The sequence below is a fragment of the Falco naumanni genome, chromosome 6 (genome assembly GCF_017639655.2).
Source record: "Falco naumanni isolate bFalNau1 chromosome 6, bFalNau1.pat, whole genome shotgun sequence".
NCBI lineage: Eukaryota > Metazoa > Chordata > Aves > Falconiformes > Falconidae > Falco > Falco naumanni.
This window is the reverse complement of record NC_054059.1, coordinates 9,691,350-9,710,150: the sequence shown is the minus strand read 5'-3', so window position 1 is coordinate 9,710,150 and position 18,801 is coordinate 9,691,350. Positions and strand designations below refer to the sequence as shown.

At 38.8% G+C, this 18,801-nt stretch overlaps 1 protein-coding gene across 1 annotated transcript in view; it reads left to right on the top strand.

The window, feature by feature from the left end:
* The first annotated feature begins 6,248 nt into the window (after positions 1-6,248).
* Positions 6,249-18,801, top strand: part of MEI4 (meiotic double-stranded break formation protein 4) — an 80,424-nt gene continuing 67,871 nt past the window's right edge. The window contains exons 1-2 of the mRNA XM_040598797.1: positions 6,249-6,433; positions 16,225-16,473. Of these exons, the coding sequence (XP_040454731.1) occupies positions 6,391-6,433; positions 16,225-16,473 (292 nt within the window). The 5' untranslated portion in view covers positions 6,249-6,390. The remainder of the gene's footprint in view (positions 6,434-16,224; positions 16,474-18,801) is intronic.

Sequence of the window (18,801 nt, the reverse complement as noted above, 5' to 3'; positions counted from 1 at the left end):
TTGATCTGTTAAAATTATGTTCAACCCTTCAGCTGCAAAGCTCAGTAACCACTGAACTAGGACATGTGGTGGAATTTTTCTGAGGGAAGGAAAGTTACGTGTGGAGGAGACAAAGTGTTTTATCTTTGGAAGCCAGTTGCTATAGTTGAAACATATTAATCAGATGATAACAAAAAATTACTTTCTCTTCCTCTTCACAACAACCTGTTTTACTTTGTCATTGGTATCTAGCTGTATGTCTATCTATCCAGCTGTCTAAATGTGTGTATATATATATATATATATGTATGTATTTATGTGTGTATACCTCTATATATGACCTATTCTATTTATACTACATATTGCATTAAAAATTCATTTTACTAATCTAAAATATTTAAGATTTTCTGAGCAGTGTTTTTTATTCTCCAATCTGCTTTCCAGTTTCTACATACAAGGAATTCTGGGTTCCAAGAATCTACATTTTTTAATAATTTAACCTGAAGCCTACATTTCACACAGGAAAAAATGAATGACTCAACGGTTTAAGCTTGTTAAACTCAGCGGGCCACATTTACAATTAGAACAAACTGAAAAAACTCCTTTTAAGTTAATGAAAGGGTGACAATTTACATGGCTGAGCAGATGGCCCTCCCTCTCCTCACCTCACCTGTGAGAGCTGTACACTACAGTTCTTTTAAGGGGAGAAGTTACCCTAATTTTGAAGACTAAACCAGACTGCTTAGTCTATAAGAATAGGTCTCTTAATCAATAGTTGCACGCGTGCCTGCATGCAAGTGAGTGTGTGTAAGCACATCAGCTTCCACAAACAATATAAGCTTCCATAAAATGAGGAAATGTCTACGTTGTCCTTTGTGGACTGAAGGAGGAAGGGTACTTTGGTGCCTGGTCAGTCATGGATTCCCTAACACACAGGGCTTCCTTGTGCTTGACACCAGCTGTGTGGCACAGCCAGACTGATACTGCACAATGCATGACCTGGACAGTGCCACAGTATCACACAGATACGCTGTCTGGTCCAGAAAACAACTTCTTTGTTGCTATGTGGTGCAAAAAGATTGTGGATGTTTTTTAGCAGGAGACTTCTCAGCACTACTACTAAGAGCCTGGGAAGAATGAGACTGACAAAGGCAGATGCCAAGCAAGGAGCTTCTTGAGGGAATCAAAATTCTTACCCGTGTGTAAGACTGAGAGACCACATTCAATTCCCTCCAGTGCAGATCACAACATGTATGTCCACATACATGTCACAGCCTCCAAAACCTCTCCTTATTTTAGGTCTGGAATAGTCAAGTTTTTACAAAATACCATAGTAGCTACTTCAACCAGTTTCTGCCCGATAACTCAGTGGCCAGAGTGTTCAGCTGCAAGGTGGCACACACATACTCCATTCCTGAGTCAGTGTTCAAGCCCACCTCTCCCATCCTGCAGCCCAATTCACCGACTATAGGCTACCTTCAGGTGGTCAGGGTGAAGGTATGGGCAGAGCACTGTTTTGCTTCAGGTTTGGTTTGGTTTGGTTTGGTTTGGTTTGGTTTGGTTTGGCTTGGCTTGGCTTGGTTTGGTTTGGTTTGGTTTGGTTTGGTTTGGTTTGGTTTGGTTTGGCTTGGCTTGGCTTGGCTTGGCTTGGCTTGGCTTGGCTTGGCTTGGTTTGGTTTGGTTTGGTTTGGTTTGGTTTGGTTTGGTTTGGTTTGGTTTGGTTTGGCTTGGTTTGGTTTGGTTTGGTTTGGTTTGGTTTGGTTTGGTTTGGTTTGGCTTGGTTTGGTTTGGCTTGGTTTGGCTTGAAGGGACTTCTGGAGGTTGTCTAGTCAGTCCTATGCCCCACTTCAAGTAGGACTGTCACCATGACCAACATTGCAATTGCAGCTCTTCCATCAGAGGATGAGACAGCATATTACATAGTATCACATATGACCCCTCACATAAAGGTAGCTTGGTTTCTTACCTGAAAGTAAGGCAAATTCCAGTTCTCACTGCAGAAAAATACACTTTACCTGGAGCAGATATCAAAACTGGAGCCTCACCTTTCTGCCAGGTAATTGCTTTTTCACCTTATTAAAGCTCCCTGTAGCCTGAAGAGTATTTAATTCTACCCAAAGCAGAGCATTTTTGGCAAAAAGAACTGAGACAACCCTCTTTCAGAACACCTCTGTTATTGCTGAGTGCAATGCTCCTGTGGAAGACAAGGTGCAAATTCCCCCCAGAAAAAAGAATTTACTCTGTACCCTTCAAGCTCTGAATAATAAGCTACTGGTTAGACAGGCGAGGCACTAGAAGCACTAGCACAAACCACTGTGTCTTAAACCAGCCAGCATCTGGCATTTTTTGTCTGTGAAGTGTGATTGAGTATGTTCCAAGAGGTGGAACTAATTTCATCAAAACTTATGCCAGACCCATTTGAGTCAATAGAAAGAAATGAACATTGAAACCCGTGATTCAGCTGACAACCAACATTTGCACAGAGGAATGTCAATCAAAATGTCAGGATTAAATCAGAAAAATGTAGGTATTTTAATGCACTCTATTTTCTATATGATGAGGCATTTAGGGAGGACTTATCAGACAGTCTTTAATTCTAGCCCCGCGTGCAGAAATGTATTCTGAAATTTTTATATTCTAGGATAGCTACTTGATAAAAATTACCTCTTCCTCTCTCTGCTTCTTTATAAACTTCATAAAGAAATCCTTGTGGAATCATAATAAACCCCACTAAATTAAATGAAAACTCTTTTTATATGCCCTTACTTTCATTTTTCTTTGCTCCCAGATGTCTGTTGTCCTATACAGGGAAAAAGAAAAAAAAAAAAAAGATCTCACAATAATGCTGTGTTAGTCTTAGATCAATGATGAAACGCAAATGTAGAAAATTGTCTGCTATATTGTCACATTCATTTTTAAACCTCTCTACACTAAAGTATGACCATCAGTCTGATTACTTGCTAACACTCTTTTACCCTTTTTCTTACCTTGTGGTATGGGAATCTTTTAGTATTGATTTCCAGATGGTGAGATTCTTTGAAGGAAAGTTTTTCTCTTTCTTTAGTATATACTGTATAGAATAGAATGGATTCTGTGGTCATTACTTTGATGTAAGCGGTAACATTTAAATAAAACACTGTAAAGTATCTAATAACAGAGCATACTGTCATAACTGATGGTATGTTGCCTTGTAATGGTAGCAAGTTTTGTTTGTTTCCCTTTCCTCCTCATATTATGTCTAGCTTTTTATGTTACTTTTGTAGAATGAGGTTTTCATTGCCTCAGATGAAGTGTTATCTTTTTTATTTTTTTTCCCTGATGGTAAAGCTTAATTTCTGAACAGTAACAAAGAAGTCATTGCATAACTCCCTGAACATCCTAAATCATGATTTGTTTAGAATTGCAGATTGTGATCAGACTACTTGAGCCATATTTCTGTCATCAGAATTACATACCAGAGCCATCACAAACACATTATAATCTATTTTGAAAAGAGCATGATGCCGAGTAACGAAGAATCATGATGCTAAAATTTTTTATTTTTATTTAAATACAGCACTGTAACATAGAAGAATGAAGGCTCAAATGAGAAGACACCGATGTTTCTGCTCATGATTTTCACACACTCTTCTCAAGATGGTTTGTCTCTTGCCCAACATCAGCAAAACACAACTGCAAACTACAACAGTTGAGACAGCGTAATTCATATGTGTTTTCAGACACTTCCAGCTCTCGGGTAAATGAGATCCATTAAAATATAAAGATGTCTGATGAATTCTGACAGATTGTAGCCCTCCAAACAAAAAGGTTTCTTTCACGTTTGCCCAGATTGTTGATGCTGTAGGCATCCAGTAAGAGCAGGGCCTGCATGTCTGGCAGCAATGTAATCCATTTACCTTTAACAACCAATTGAAGCCTGTGTTTTTGGAGTTTGTTTTCAGCTGACCACTGACTTGTCTGCAATTATTCAGCATGTGGATTGGTTAAATACTGAGAATTCATGACCTCCAATGTGATTAAACACCTGCACTGCTCTTATGTTTAATTATTAATAGAAGCAGCTAATTATTTTGTATGTCCTTTTGCCACAAATATGTCCTTTGACTTTTCTTGAGATCAAAAGGCATCTTTAGAAAGAGATCAAAAGGATCTGCAACTACTAGAATCAGCTTCCTTTACGATCTACAAACTGCTTATTTCAAATCAAAGCTTGATTTTACAATTGGTTCACTTGAGGTGACATACAGTGCTAATCATCTCACATTTGGTTGTAAAAATAGAAAGCGTGTATCTTATTTTTTATTTATTTGATATAACATTAATTTGTGCACGTGCATGAATGCATGTGCACAAAACCACACACAATTCATTTATGAAAAATGTCAGATTATGTAATAAGAAGGGAATATTCAGTTTTAAAGTTAATACAAATTCTATACATTATTTTTGAAAACTGTTTTTCAATAAAACAGGATCACACATCTCAGTGAATCCGCAGTTGATTATGTCCAAATGTTGCTGCTTTTGGATAAATAAAAAAGTCCTTAGAGATGCTCTGTTAATGGGGACTGGGGGAATCAGCTTTTTTTTTTTCACCTTGAAAATATTGGGATGCTTCAATTTATTTTAAAGGCAAACCTAAAAACTTTAAGAAGGTGTACATTGATTGGTATTCTTAAGGTTGCATACAATGAGTTCTTAAGTTTAAGACACATTCCTCTTATGCTAGCTCCAAATCAAAAAAGGGGCTGTGCATCTAAAACTAAATTTATGCAGCTCTTAGATGTTCAAGTACAAAATAATCAAGCTAAAAACATCCCTCCAGGCAGCTGTTTAACAGTCTCAGGGTTATTAGGTGCCTCTCAGTGAGCCTACAATTGCAGCAGGACTGGTACTCTCACAAATAGTAGAGCCACTTTCTTTTTCAGAACAGTAATAATGCTGCCTCTGCCTAATTCTGCTTTTTAGATTCAGCTCCCTGTATATAAATCCCAGCTTTGCAGGTAAAAGCACTGATGTCGCTGAATCTTTCATTTCAGATGAAAACATGGGAAAACATGAAAGTTTCAATCTACATAATGACTGTCCACTTTGCAAAGCATCTGCATCGCTTACTTGCACAGAAGATGCACAGAAAATGATAAACAAAATGTAGCTGCTGCTATGTCACTGTCATAAAAGGCTGGAGAAAGTTTTGGTTTGTTTGTTTTTTTCCCCCCTGGGCTTCACTGAGAAATAAGTAGCGCTGTCAGAATGAAAATAAACTCTAAATTATTCAATCTAATTTATTTTTATCATTTTAAGTCTAAAACGAAAGTTCCAAGGTGTTAACAGTTTTCTGTAGTTGGGACGGTAAATTTATTTTTCAAATTAAAAGAAATCCCAAGTACATTAGCTCAGAAGTCTATGTGCACTGAGTTCAAAAGTTAATTTTTTGAACAAAATTTAGCACCTTAAAAATAAAGCTGTTTAGATTATCCAAGAACAAAAAACAGGGACAAGAATTTTTAAAGTATATATTATTTGTCACCTCTGCATACGCCTGTGCTTAGTAGGATCAGTCCCCCTCTACTTGGGGGCCTGACGCACCGCGGCAGCCTGGCTGCAGCTGACATGCCTGGCCTCGTTACCCATTCCTTATCTCTCCTGCCCTTCCTCTGCTCCTTCCTCAGCTGACCAGGCTCTGCTTCTGGCCAAGAAGTCTTAAAACGGCCTTTACAGCACAATTTGCGTAAAGAATATGATTTTACATCCAAAAATAGTGTCTCAATATAACCGGTGAGCTTTGGTCGCAATGTTTCAGCCGGAAGGCCGCCATGTCCAAAGTACGGTCAGAGAAACACTGTTCCCACGTTTTGCGATCTCACTTGCTCTCAGGATATCCGAACATAAGAAACGTTTAGGGAAACCTGAATGCATCAACAAAATGGTTCAAAAGGCCTCCACGCAATTTATAGCCCCTAAAAATGCTGCGGATTTGAGAGCGTCAGAGCACGTGTGGGGGTCCCTCCCTGTGGCTGAGGCGATGGGGGCTCCGCCACCCCCGCGGGGCCACGCCGGCCCACGGCGACGCTCCCCGCCCGCTCCGGCGGCCGCCCCGGGGCCTTCCGAGGCGCCCTGCAGCGGCCACCCCGCTGCCCGCTGCCCCCTTCCCCCACCCGCCGGCGGCAGCCCTCGCCCCTTCAGCACGGGGGCGCCCGCCCTCGTCCCACCCCTCTGCTCGCCCCAGCCCTGCAGGCGGGCGCGAAGGCCCCGCGCGAGCCGGCGGGCTCAGGCAGCCCCCGCAGGAAACACCGGCGTTTGGCCGGGACAAGCACGAGTGGGAGCGCAGGGCCTCTGCCCGAGGGCTCCCGCCGAACCGCCGCGCCGCAGGCCCCCTCTGAAGGCGGCTGCCGGCCGCCGCCCCTCGCCATGGAGCCGGGGAGCGGCCCCAGCGGAGGGGCTGCCGCTGCAGGTGGGTTGGGGCCCGAGGCAGCCCCGCGGCCGGGCAGGTGGTAAGGGCGGCGGGCCGCGGCCTGAGGGGAGGTCGGTGGGCTGCTTCCTCCGCCGCGGCGGCCGCCGCCTTCGAGGACACCCTTCGCCTTCGTAAAGCCCGCGCCGCCGGCTGGGCTTCGGGGGTCGCTTGGGGGTGCGGAAGAGGGTCCCGGGGCGGGGCGGGCGGCGGGGCCAGGCGCAGCGTGGGGCGGCGTGGGGCAGGCCCGGCCGGGGCGGCCTCGCGTGTGTCGGGAGGGGTGTCCTGAAGGGAAGGTCAGTTTCTTTGGAAGGAAATGGCAACCTTCACACGGATGTTGCACCACTCTTTTATTATTAATGAAGAAGATAAGCTACGAATTACTTCTGTCTGTATTCATCCAGTTCTTAGTGTTCTTTTCTGGTGTTTTACAAACCTGAAGTCGGTTTCCTGCTTATTTCACCCAAGTCACGAGTAAGAGCGCTGGGTTGTTGTTCAGTGGTACTGGACAGGTGCTGGAATTCAGTTGATGTTGTTAGTGCTCTGCTTCTGAAAATAAGGTCGCATTAAACATGCAGATACAACAGAAGAGAGCTATCAAAAAGTTACCGAAGAGCAGTTATCAATATTTTTACCTGAAACTGACTATTTCCAAATGCCAGTGAATTGAAATGGTTGTTTCTGATCACCTTGTCCTTAGGAATTTAGAAATTGGTGACTGATGGAAAAAAGTAATGATTAATTTTGTCTTATTCCCCAGTTGTTCTCTTAATTTGAATAAACTAGTAATTAAGCAGAATTAAAGCGTAAAAAATATTTCTCTATGGACTTCGGTGCAAATGCTTGGCAAGGCATTTCCACGGTTAACTGTCTTTTACAACTTCCAGTGCTTCACAAACTAATATCCAGGCACTACATATTTAAATGTGATTATAGTTATGTTAGTATCTATAGTATATGTAAGACTTTGTTCTTCATTGCATACTGTATGCCTTTTATAGCACTAGATTCCTAGTGTTCCTACCAGTTTCTCTATTCCTTGTGTTTCAAACATTTACTTTCTTTTGAACAACCTCATCTTTAGTTCTGCCAATAGAAAATTTATGTAAGAAACCTAAGAACAAGTTTTTTAAAATACAACTGATGCTTTTTGGTAACTTATGTGAAGGAAACTTGTTCACTGAAAGATACTGATCTTGCAGTTTTAAAAACCTGTGGAAATTGAACTGTTCAGATGCTGAAAGTGTGAAATTGAAAAGGAAATTATAGTGGTATTTTAGTCAATGGATTTTAACACAGGAAGAGGAGAGACGCAAAATAATCCCTGTATAATCCTCCAGACTCTTCATGATTGCCTTTTTTTTTGAATTCTGCTTTGAAATTCTACATTCAAGAGCTAATTCAGTCAATAGTAAAATGTGGGAGATATGGCTGCTTTCTTGTTGTAACTTAGCAGTATATGAAGACTGGGATTATTTTCCACAGTCCAAAATGTGAACTGTAAATTTAGACTTTATGTAATTATTATTAACACATATGAAACTCTGTAAATAAATAAGGGTCTGAACTTCATGCTCTATCTCATAAAGCTGTAATGAAAAGTATATCCTCAATTTCCAAACCAAATGGATTTACAGCCAGCGGATTAAGTGATCACAGTGTTGTTTGGTAGGGGAAGAAATCTCTTCCAACATAAGAACAGGTAAATTTGCACCATTGCAAGTGCAATGACAGCAGGCTTTATAGAATACATTCCCTTTGGTGCAAATGTATGCATGTCTTTAGTAGTGAGAATAGCAGAGAAACATAGTAATGTGTACCAGATTCATTAGATCTCATTGTAAGTGGCACAGCAAAAAAAGCCAGTTGGAGAAGTGCAAAAGGAAGAACTCTCAGCTTGTAGAGAGAGCATATACATAATTTAAAATGACCAGAATTCTCAGGCTTACATTAGTGTTTTTTATTTGGGCTGTACTAATGGGAATAGAGCAGAAGTGAATCCTTTTATCTTTTTGAGGCTCCTATGGTGCATAAGCTGTCCTTGCTGTCAATACTTTGTAATGTTTCTTTAAGAAGATTGACAGAGTTGAACCCTTGAGTGACTTGGGATTCTTGTATGTTAAATCTGATATGGTATGGCTTTTCTAGATGTGTCACTACAATAGCATGATAGAAAAAAGACCTTTAAAAAACCCTGTTAAATAATTCTGTTCAGAAAGCAAAATGCCAGAATAGTCTAAACCTAGAAAGAGTTAATCTAAGCATATAGTATTGGGATTATTGATACACTTGTGGTATCTTTAATTGGGACTTTACACATTTTAAAATGGGTGGAAATAATTGCCTCGTGATCTCACTTTGTTGAGGGCCAAACTGATTGTTTTACACTCATTTAATTCTGGACATACTTACTTCCCGTGTGTTTTACTTTGCACTTGTATGCTGTTTTGTTTCCATGCATGGACAATGTTTAAATGTTTGCAAGGTTATTCTCATAAATTTTTTCCGTGATTTTTTGGGGTTTCTTCTAGAAAGCTTCCCCCCTTCCCCCGCCCCGAGATATTCAAAAGATCTATGATTACAAACTTTTTTAAAAAGTGCTGATTTTAGCCTTGCAAAATTTCTCTTGTTAGTTAGGCATTTAAATGTTTTTTTGAAGGTCTAAGCTTTAGCTGCCTGTGATGCACCAACTCATCTCACTGAGGTTAGCTGTCCACAATACACATATGTAAGTCTGATCTAATCATCTTAACCCTCTTTGTAGTGCTGGGAGGAAACAAGTGTTTCTGGGTTGTGACTTAACTTCATCACAAAGTAGATGTACACATCACTTGGCTTATTTTTAACGTTAGAAATCTGTGTTTCTGTCCATTGATAGTGAAGGAAATCTAGATGGCTAGCTCAGCTGTAGTCTTCTAAACTGTAGATTTCTGTAGTTAAGAGAAGATAAATCCTACCTCTAAAATGTTACTGAAATCTTGAGGGATTATGCTTGCTTTTGTTCTTAAGTGCTACAAAATGGTTATAATTGGGGAATGTTAAAAAGTTCTAAAATATTTTTTCGATTAATCATGTTGCTTGGGTTTGGAGAATTTATATGACTTGATTTTAGAAGCTAAAGTTATGTAAAAGTTAAATTGTTTGAAGAAATAAATCATGGTACATTTTGATCAGGTTTTCTTGTGCTTCTGACATAACATATTTTAAATATTATTTTCAGTATCATTTTAGCATCTTGAGTCCATTTTAAAAAGATGCGCTGGAGGTATTTTTTAGGCTTGTGGTAGTAAAAGCAAGTTCTTCCCTCAGTCAGCACGTCCACGTTACATATCTTTGTGTATTATGAGTATAGGTTGTTTTAAAATGACACTGTGGAGTAGCCTTGGTTTAATATACATCTTTACAATAAAAGCTCCTTAACTGGAACACAAGGCATACTTTAGTTCATCTTGAATATGCAGCTGTCTCATTATCATTATTTATTATATACACGAAAGACAGCGTTATGTTAGGCACACCAATTAAATGAAGTTTATTTTATTGTTGCTTAATATTATGGCCTTATGTGTCTGCAGCTCAGCCCAGTTCCACTAGAGCACTTGCAGCATTTTGTGGTCCATTATAACGAGTCAATATCTTAGTTGCTATTGTATAGTGCAGAATGAGGTCACAAAGATAGGGGTATTTTTTTCACCTTTATCTGCAGTGTGTAATTGACAGACTAGTTAGTTCCAGTAAAAATCATAGCGACAAAACATTTTTCCTGTTGTGTTTGTGCCTTTGAAGACAGGCCATACACTTCAATTTAGAAGGAAAACCATTTTTTGTTTATTGTTACATACTGTTATTTAGGACTGTGTGAAGAGTTTTAGCTGCGTAGTAGTGGTGAATAGCAATTTGTTTCTGTCCCAACAAATCCTTTCTGTATGTCCCATCTATTTCAATCGTGAAGAAAACTGAGCCCTTTAATGGCCTAGAAGTTAAAGTCTATTTGGTGACTTACTCTATTGAAATGTTCAGTCTTAGATGATAATGATCTAAGTAACAAATGAATGTCCTGTTGTAAGCAATAAGGTTTTGTCTGTGGCATTTGCAGAAGTCTCTTCTGTTGTTAGCCATTAATTTCATGGGCAAACATAGAGATCTTGCCTAAGATCATGCCTAATTCAGTGACCTAAATGAGTATTTCTCAAATGTTGAATTACTTCAAACAAGTTTAGGTTTTGCTTTTATTTTGAGGTACCTTATACTTTTAAATCACACTAGAACTTAGCCCCATTTCCCTCATCAGTCTGTGACATCTCTGTTTCCAAGGTCAGTCAGAAATCTGTACGTAGCACTCAGAAAGGTAAATTATCTGCAATTACTCACCTCCCTTTACCTATAAACACCCCCAGAAGACTTCTTAAAGGCTCTAGAGCTGAGGGTTCACCTGTGCAAACTGAGTAGCTCATCCCTTGATGGCTGAGTGTGGCACGCTGCTGGTCCTCGGGGTGGAGGAGCCCAGAGCTGGCTGGGAGAGACCAATGGATGTGGGCCCAGGAGCTGGCGGAGGCTCATCCCACAATCACTGGGTTTTTTCCTCAGGGAGCGATCCATTTTGATCTGACTGCATACCTAACTGTACCCCTTTCTAGGCTAATCCTGTTTGGGAGGCCAATTCCTCTAGCTCATGTGGACTAATGTGCAAAGAATAATGAAGAGATCACCTCGGCGCTTCTGTTAAAGACAGAAAATTGTTAGCCCTGTCAGCCTGTTTTTGACACTAGTGTAATTCTGGCATGAGGTAGAAAAATCCAAATAGTGTTCAGGAGAATTTTGTTTCCTCTTGAGACTTAATTTGGTGTTGCGTGCCGCAGTGAAAGCAACTGCTGTGCATTCAGGGGCTGGGCTGCTCAGTTGTGTGTAGTTAACTGTGAAGAAAGAAACAATGAAGAAGTAAGAGGCATAAAAGCATCTTCTGACAGCTAAGAGAGTGCTAGGGGAGGCAGGGATGCTTTTGAGCCAGTAGTGGGCTCGGGGAATTGTCTTTGTTTCTTGAAGATGTCGTGTGTGTTCTCAACTTTCAGACTTTGACAACATGTTATCGGTATGAAAGTGGGGACCACTAACTAGCAAGGTGCAACCTGGTGTTGCGGGTTTTGGAAACAGGAAATTTTATAGCTTATTAAAATTACTTTAGTGTAAATGATTTAAGTTTAGATGTAAGTTTCATGGCCTTAATGGAGGTTTTAAGTTTTTTAATAACAATGACTGATTTGAATTGTTTAGGCTTTTAAACCAATAATATGAAACCTTTGACCTTTGGAATGGAGTTAAATATATGAAGTTTCTGACTGAGAAGAAAATGAACTAAAAAGGTGATCATCTGAAGCTAGTGGGGTTTTTGGGGTTTTTTTTTCTGATTAGTGGGAATTATTTCCTCTTCACACGTTGCAGGCAGTGTCAAAACCAAGATGAGACTTACCACAAAGATATGTTGCTGTAGTTAATGATCTAATATGAGCTGCTGCATCAAATGCAGTTGCAGAACAGGGGGACTAGCAGGTTAAGTGGAGTAAGGTAGTGCTTATGGATCAGATTTACCCTGTTTCTTTGTTACCCTGGTTTTACTTATATCTAAGGTCCTCAAAGGATTTTACACCACCTTTTAGTTCCCCTTGGTAATCTAACACAGATCTGTACAGGAAAGTTCATGACTTCTTTTGTAGTTATTTCAGCAGCTGCGTATTACTCAGCAGCCTTCCACAGCTAGGACCTCAGTAGGGCTGTGGATCCTCAGTACCCTCTCCCTGCCCGAGAGTCAGAAGGCTAGAGAGAGAGGGAGGTCTCTTTTTTTCTTGTCGGAACTCTGGAGATCCAGTCCTCTTTGATGATGGTGTTACCCGATCCTGTCCTCTGAGTATGCTTCCAGTATCTGTTTGTGGATTGAGGGGTTTGCACAGGAAACATGTCATTGGATGGTATGTGTTGTTAGGATGCTGTGCCCTGCTTCAAGCAGAGTTGACAAGGGGTTACTGGTTCCCTCCTTAGCACTGAGTAAGTTCTTACTCTCATTGAGTAATTTGGGTACCAGCTGTATTTTGGTAGATGATTCTTGATCCTTTCAGTTCCTGTCAGATGTATTTTGGCATTAGCAACTAGGACTGGTGACTTCCTTCTGCTCTTGGCCTGGTACTGTTTCCAATCAAGGAAAATTTCAAGTTTGGTTCTGACCCTCTTTTCTGTCTAACAGTTGGTGTCGTTTCTGTGCTGATGTGAGCAAAAATATTATTGATAGAACTCTGTAGCTGACAATATGCTTTTAGTGGAATGTATTTTTGGTGGTCTTTGGTGCAGCACTTCCTGAGGGCAAGGGATTGCTGTGCAATTTTTGCTAATGCACATCTGGCCAGCATCCCCGTATTTCTAACAGCATCATCTGGTGTTAGTTTTCTGGAAGATTTTTATAGTGGTTTCTGAGGGAGCAGCTGTCCCTTTAGGGAGCCGTGGAAAAACTTGAATCAACTTTTACAACTCCTGCTTTTAATTCCACAAACCTATCTTTTCATGCTCACAAAAGAAGAAAAGAGAAGAGCAATGGTGATGGTGACAGTAATAGAAAGGAGTTGAATTTCTCTATAAAATCTTTATGAAATCCACTGTTTCTGGAAATACATGCAGGTAGACTATTTGTCATTAATTTCCTGGTCTTAAGCAAGAGATTTTGAGATTCCCACAGACTTACTTCTCCAAAAACTGCTTTGGTTGTATCTTGTTCCTAAGGAGAACCAACTTTGTGATCTGGGCTGCTTTTCTTTTTCTTTTTTTTTTTTTTTTCTTTACAACATCTTTACAAGTAATTATCCCAGAAAAGGAGTGATTCTTTTTCTCTAGGGTAAGAGTACCTCATTAAACTCATTTAGTGTAGGGCAATCCTATTGGCGCAAGTGTGTATAAGATGTTAAAGAGGAAAAGGCCTCCCTCAAAATTCAAATTTCAGTAGATAACTGTATGTCCTAAGTATTAAGGTGGAATTCTATTTAAGAATTTGATGATTGTGATTTAAAGCAAAATTAGGTAAGATACCATGGCTTATGTGATTTATTAGGGGTACGTCTCTTTTGGAAAATAGCATTTTTGCATGTTGAGGGTGAAAGAACCTTTTGCTTGTCTATGTTTTATTATTAGCATGTGCACTAAGATTTTTGCTTTGCTTAAAATTTAGTAGTCTCCTTTAAAACAAAGTAGAAAAGTGACTCTCTTTAGTATGGTAATAAGTGGTGGAAAAGAAGTGAGGTAGCATTTCTGTATTTCCTTGAGATGTAGAAGTTCAGTGTCAACTATTGCCATTCCAGTTCCTTGTAATACTTGTCTACTTACTGGATTATTTTTATTGGGGATTTTTTTGAGACTAAATCCAGTGATTTAGAGTTATGGTCTGAGGTGTGTAAAATGCATAGTGGTAAAGTATCCATGGTCAAACAGCTAACTTTGGATTTTCTTTGTAATAGTATGTCATGTGAGTAGAAATAAACAAAGCATGACAGAAAAGAAGGTATTGATGGTGACTCTAATGATAAAAGTCACCTGAACATTCATGAAATGCTGAAATTAAATACCATCCCCTGACCCACATTGGAATGTTGGTCCTTCTGCAACTTCCTTGAATGTAGTTAAAGGAAAATGCTAGTACCGACAAAGCATGTTATAAAGCACAAAGCAACTCTTTTATTTGTCCTTTCTTTAAAAGGAAGGTGAATTGGAAAGCTTTTGCAAAGTAGTCTCTGGAGATATCAAAATGATAAACCAGCAGTGAAAGCCATTTTTTAAGACATCTTTCTGCCTGCCTGATTTTGTGTCTCTGCAAAGGAAATCTTAAGAATGGAGCTTGGCAGACACTGAGTAATATCTGGGTGAAACTTCTGTTAAGAAGATGAGATTATCTGGGGAGTACCTTTCAGGTTCAAAGCCAAAGTTTTTGGATACCTTACTGTCACTACTTACTCTTCTTTCAGTGTGGTTCCATGTATTTCATTTTATTCACAGCTTTGAAGGCAGTTCAATTACTTGCATGGTTCTGTATTTGTAAAACATTTCCTTTGATGTATAACCAAACAAGAGTCTTACATCAGTTTGTTGTTCCACAGAGGTGCTGATCCTTTGAGGCTGAGAGAATTAACTTCAGCTTTTCACTGGAATTTTTAGATATGAATGGAAAAGTTGTGCAAAATAGATTTTTTTTTTTATAAGAAGTTTTGCAAAAAGTACCATTTATTTAATGCATAACTGCTTTAAGCAGTGGGTATAGATAGTATAGTTCCGTTTTGAAGGGCTTAGTCTTTCATTAGCATTAAGAGCGCACTGGTGGCTTAGACAGGGTGGTTTTGCCCTGACACAGGGCAGGAATGCAGGGTTTCAAGTGGAGAACAGTAGCTTAAAGCATAGCTGTAGGTAGATAGATGCCAGGGAATTTTTGCAGTATTATCACTTGTGCTCTGTATATTTCAATGTGTAACTGACCGGTGTGTCTTGAATGGACAGTGTGCAAGGAAGGTACAGGAATTGTTTGTGCATTTCAGAAGTATTTGAAAGGTGAAAGAAGTATTTAAAAGGCAGCTCTTTCCTGAAGTGTTTCTGATGGATAAATAAATAACGTCATGATTTATGACTTACTGTCCAAAGTTGAGGAGAACCAAAGGAAGGAATCAGCTGAGTGATAGGCGATCTGGTGAAAGTATGACATAAAATAGCTTATTCAGATCTGTGGTGTGACTGTTTCAGAGATACTCAACATACCTTATTATAGTTTTCTTGGATAACAAGAAAAAAATAGTATTATGAGCAATATTTAGATGTCAAGGCCAGGATGAAAGCATAGGAAGTATTATTATTATTTTTTTTAATTATTGTGGAAGTAATATTTTTTTCAGATAAAAAATACAGCAAACTACTGAATGAAAATGGTATGGAATTAAAAAACCCAACAGTTTAGCTAATTAGGTAGGCTGGATATTATTCGTTATTTTCATTTTAATTTAATTTTTTTCCTAGGTCCTGTGCTGTTCCCCATGACATAATCATCTGGATAAATATTGTCTTTTTTTGAGTCCTATTATGCCTTTTGCCCCATCCTCACTGCTTGGAACAAAGCTGATAAAACTCTTCTTCATTTACCTTACTAGCCATGTGCATCATTTTCAAGCTGTCTGCATAGACCTTTCTGCAGGCTTGAGGCTTAATGTAGACTTAGAACTGCAAGGGTGGCAATACCAGGTGTCCAAACCCAGAAACTAACAACAACCTCAGAAGTTTTATCTTTTGAGCATTGGGACTTTTTGGCATACTTTCAAGAAATTGCATGTATTGTGTTTAAGCTAAGGTTAAAGAACCCCATATACATTCTTCAGTCATGGGCTTAGTTTTTTTCTTTTTTTTTTTTTGAGGTTAGGTGTGGGGTGTTTGTTTTAGTGTTTTCATCTTTGTTTTAGTGGAGATAACATTTGCATTTAAAATTTGCAAGGATAAGCCTATTTGAGGTGCTTGCTGTTTCCACAGTTATTCTCAAACACTGCTTGAACTTTACTGTTATAGCTGGAGTGCAGCTCATGTATGTTTTATTCTCACATTGTGCACAGGTGCTTATATTTCTACATATTTTCTTTTTTTCCTTGATGATTTAGAAGTGCGCTAGAAATAAAATAATTGGTCTCACTGTTGAACACTTTTCAAAGCCAAGAAAATACTGTGCATAATTTCCTTAACAAAGTCATAGTGAAGTTACTTTTTTGTTTTCTGTTTTTCTGATGTAATAGAAATAAAAGGCGGAAGAAAAAATCAAGATTGGTATTTGAAAATTTCAAAACTAGCATTGGCTTTTGCAATTATCCACTCAAAACCACCAGGGAAGAGTTGCAAAGAATACACTGAGCACCTTGCCAAAACTCTATCCAAACAAGACTTCGGATGGAAGTCAAAAGTTGAAGCGCTGGAAGCTGAAGTTCTTCGATTACGTCAGGAACTTCTTTTGAACAAGATCTGTCCGAGATTCTGCTTGGAAAATGGTAAGTTTCTCAAATAATTTCTGACTGTGTTGCAGTAGCAAGGAAACAAACAGGTACCTTTTTCTTGTACCTAGATAGGAGAGTCTTCAGTGTACAGCTTTCTATTTTTTCCAGAGCTCTGAAGTAGTAGAACACTTAATTCTTGTAATGGAATTGAGCTGAGAATTTGATGCTTACTCAGAACTTACATTTTAAACCTTCAGAATCGATTTCTCATATGGAATAATTCCACACAAAATTGTCAATACAAAATGTTACTTTATAACCTCAGAGATACTGGTTTTATGTAAGAGTATTGATGTACCCTATTTACATTTGGAACATGTCTTAAAGAAACACTGCATATTTTTTTTACCACTTTAAAGATTCCTAGAATTGCAATTTTAAATCTAATGCACTGAAAGCATGAATCCCTAATATTTATACTGGGAAGTTTGGGCAGGCGAAGAACAATATATTTGCTATTTCTGTTAATGTACTTAGACTATGGATACTGTGAATGTTTATTCTGACATATGATAAATTATTTTAAGTCTGGTATTGTAGGATTCAGGAAAGCTGTTAATTAAATAATATGTGAAGAAAAAGAAAAAAGGAGCTCAAAGAGCACTTTCTGTGATCTGTACATGTGGAGTGAGTCATTCTCACTTGGAGATCAATGGCACAGGATGAGCTTGGAAATCAGGCAGTGGAGGATGTCTCCATGCTCTGGGGTGGTATTTTCCCTGGGAAGTGAAGGTCAAAATGCTCTGGGATGAAGGAGAGAGACAGTTCATTGTTGATGTGATCTCTAAAATAAAAATGTATAGCTACTTTCTTCATGAACTGAGATTTGTAGATGGTTCCCTGATACAAAATTTGGTGAGGTTTTACTGGAATGCTTTTGTACTGAAACTTTATTGCCTTGTGAAAAGATTTCTAGATTCTAACTTTGATTGAGAAGGGTGATGTATTAGATTTTACCTAGGAGCTCTGATGTTTGGTTTGGTTTTTTGGTGTTTTTTTTTTTTTTTTTTTTGTAACAGACCTTTTTCTCTAGAGAAGTGATTTAATGACTATTCATACTTAATTATTTGTACTTCTGTTCTCTGCAACCTGTTCCAAACATGAAATTTATTTGAAAGTAACTTTCAAGCTGCTTTTTGCAACACATGTCTTAATGTTGTAAAGAACTGATTCCATATGATGCATATGATCAGGAGAGATTTATTGACATCTAATGTCTGGAGAGGATATTCTAATTGTGGATTAAGTAGAATGAAATTAAGTCAATCCATCTGCAACTTCTGTATTACAAGTCCAGCTTTTTAAAGATTCTTTGCCCCCAAGCTATTGAACTAAGCAATACTGTTACCTCACTTGCTAAAGGTCTTTTAATTGCAAGGTAGGCAGAGAAGAGCAGGTGTCCCTGGCAAATAACACCTTTTCCAAAGGATGTTGATTTTCATTGCCTTAGTCACAATAAAGTTTGCTCACAGACCTAAAATATGATAATCTTGTCTAATTTTAGATGTCTACAGTTGCACTAAATTTTCTGTGCTTCATTATCTGTACAGGGAAATAGCACACTTAATCTACAATTTATGGTTCACCTGACCCATTGCAATATCAACTAATATGGATATGGTGAATTATCCAAAAAAGACATCCCTCTCCATTCTATTAGAAGTAGACAGACTGGCTTAGAGAAAGTCCCATTATTCCCAAATCACTTCAGGAAGCTGCTCTTCATAGATCACTCTCTTTGTTTTCTATGATCTTAGCAGCCTGTTCAAACATACCTTGGGTAGCTGAACTAAGTCTCATTTTCAGTGAATCCAAACTTTAATTTCAATCTGTGTTTAGCTAATGGAATCATAAATAGTAGTGATAAGTACATGGTATCTATAATCCTTCTATATTTCTTCAGTTTCTCCAGGGTACAAAACCAACACCCTTCTAATTTGAAGGATTAGTGTGTCGCTGCTTTTCTCTTCAAATGTTTGTCATTTATGAATATTTATGATTACAGTGTTGATAAATCTGTTACAGAAATCCTTTTGACATTTGAAATATTTATGGGATTTCACATCAGCCTCACCTGCGTCACATGCTGTCCAAGAGGAGTAGGGCGTAATTTCCCTCGTCCCATTCAGTTTCTTGTAATCACTTGGGTGTGTGAGAGCAAAAATATGTGGAAAATCTGTACTATTATCATAATTTCTATTTCTTCATGCAGATTTTCCTTAACATTGAAAGGACACTTTCAAGCTCCTGGAGTCTAACTTTGAGACAGCTATTTTTTTGTGATATTTCTTTCTTTCAACTGTGAGGTGGGGTTTTTTTGTT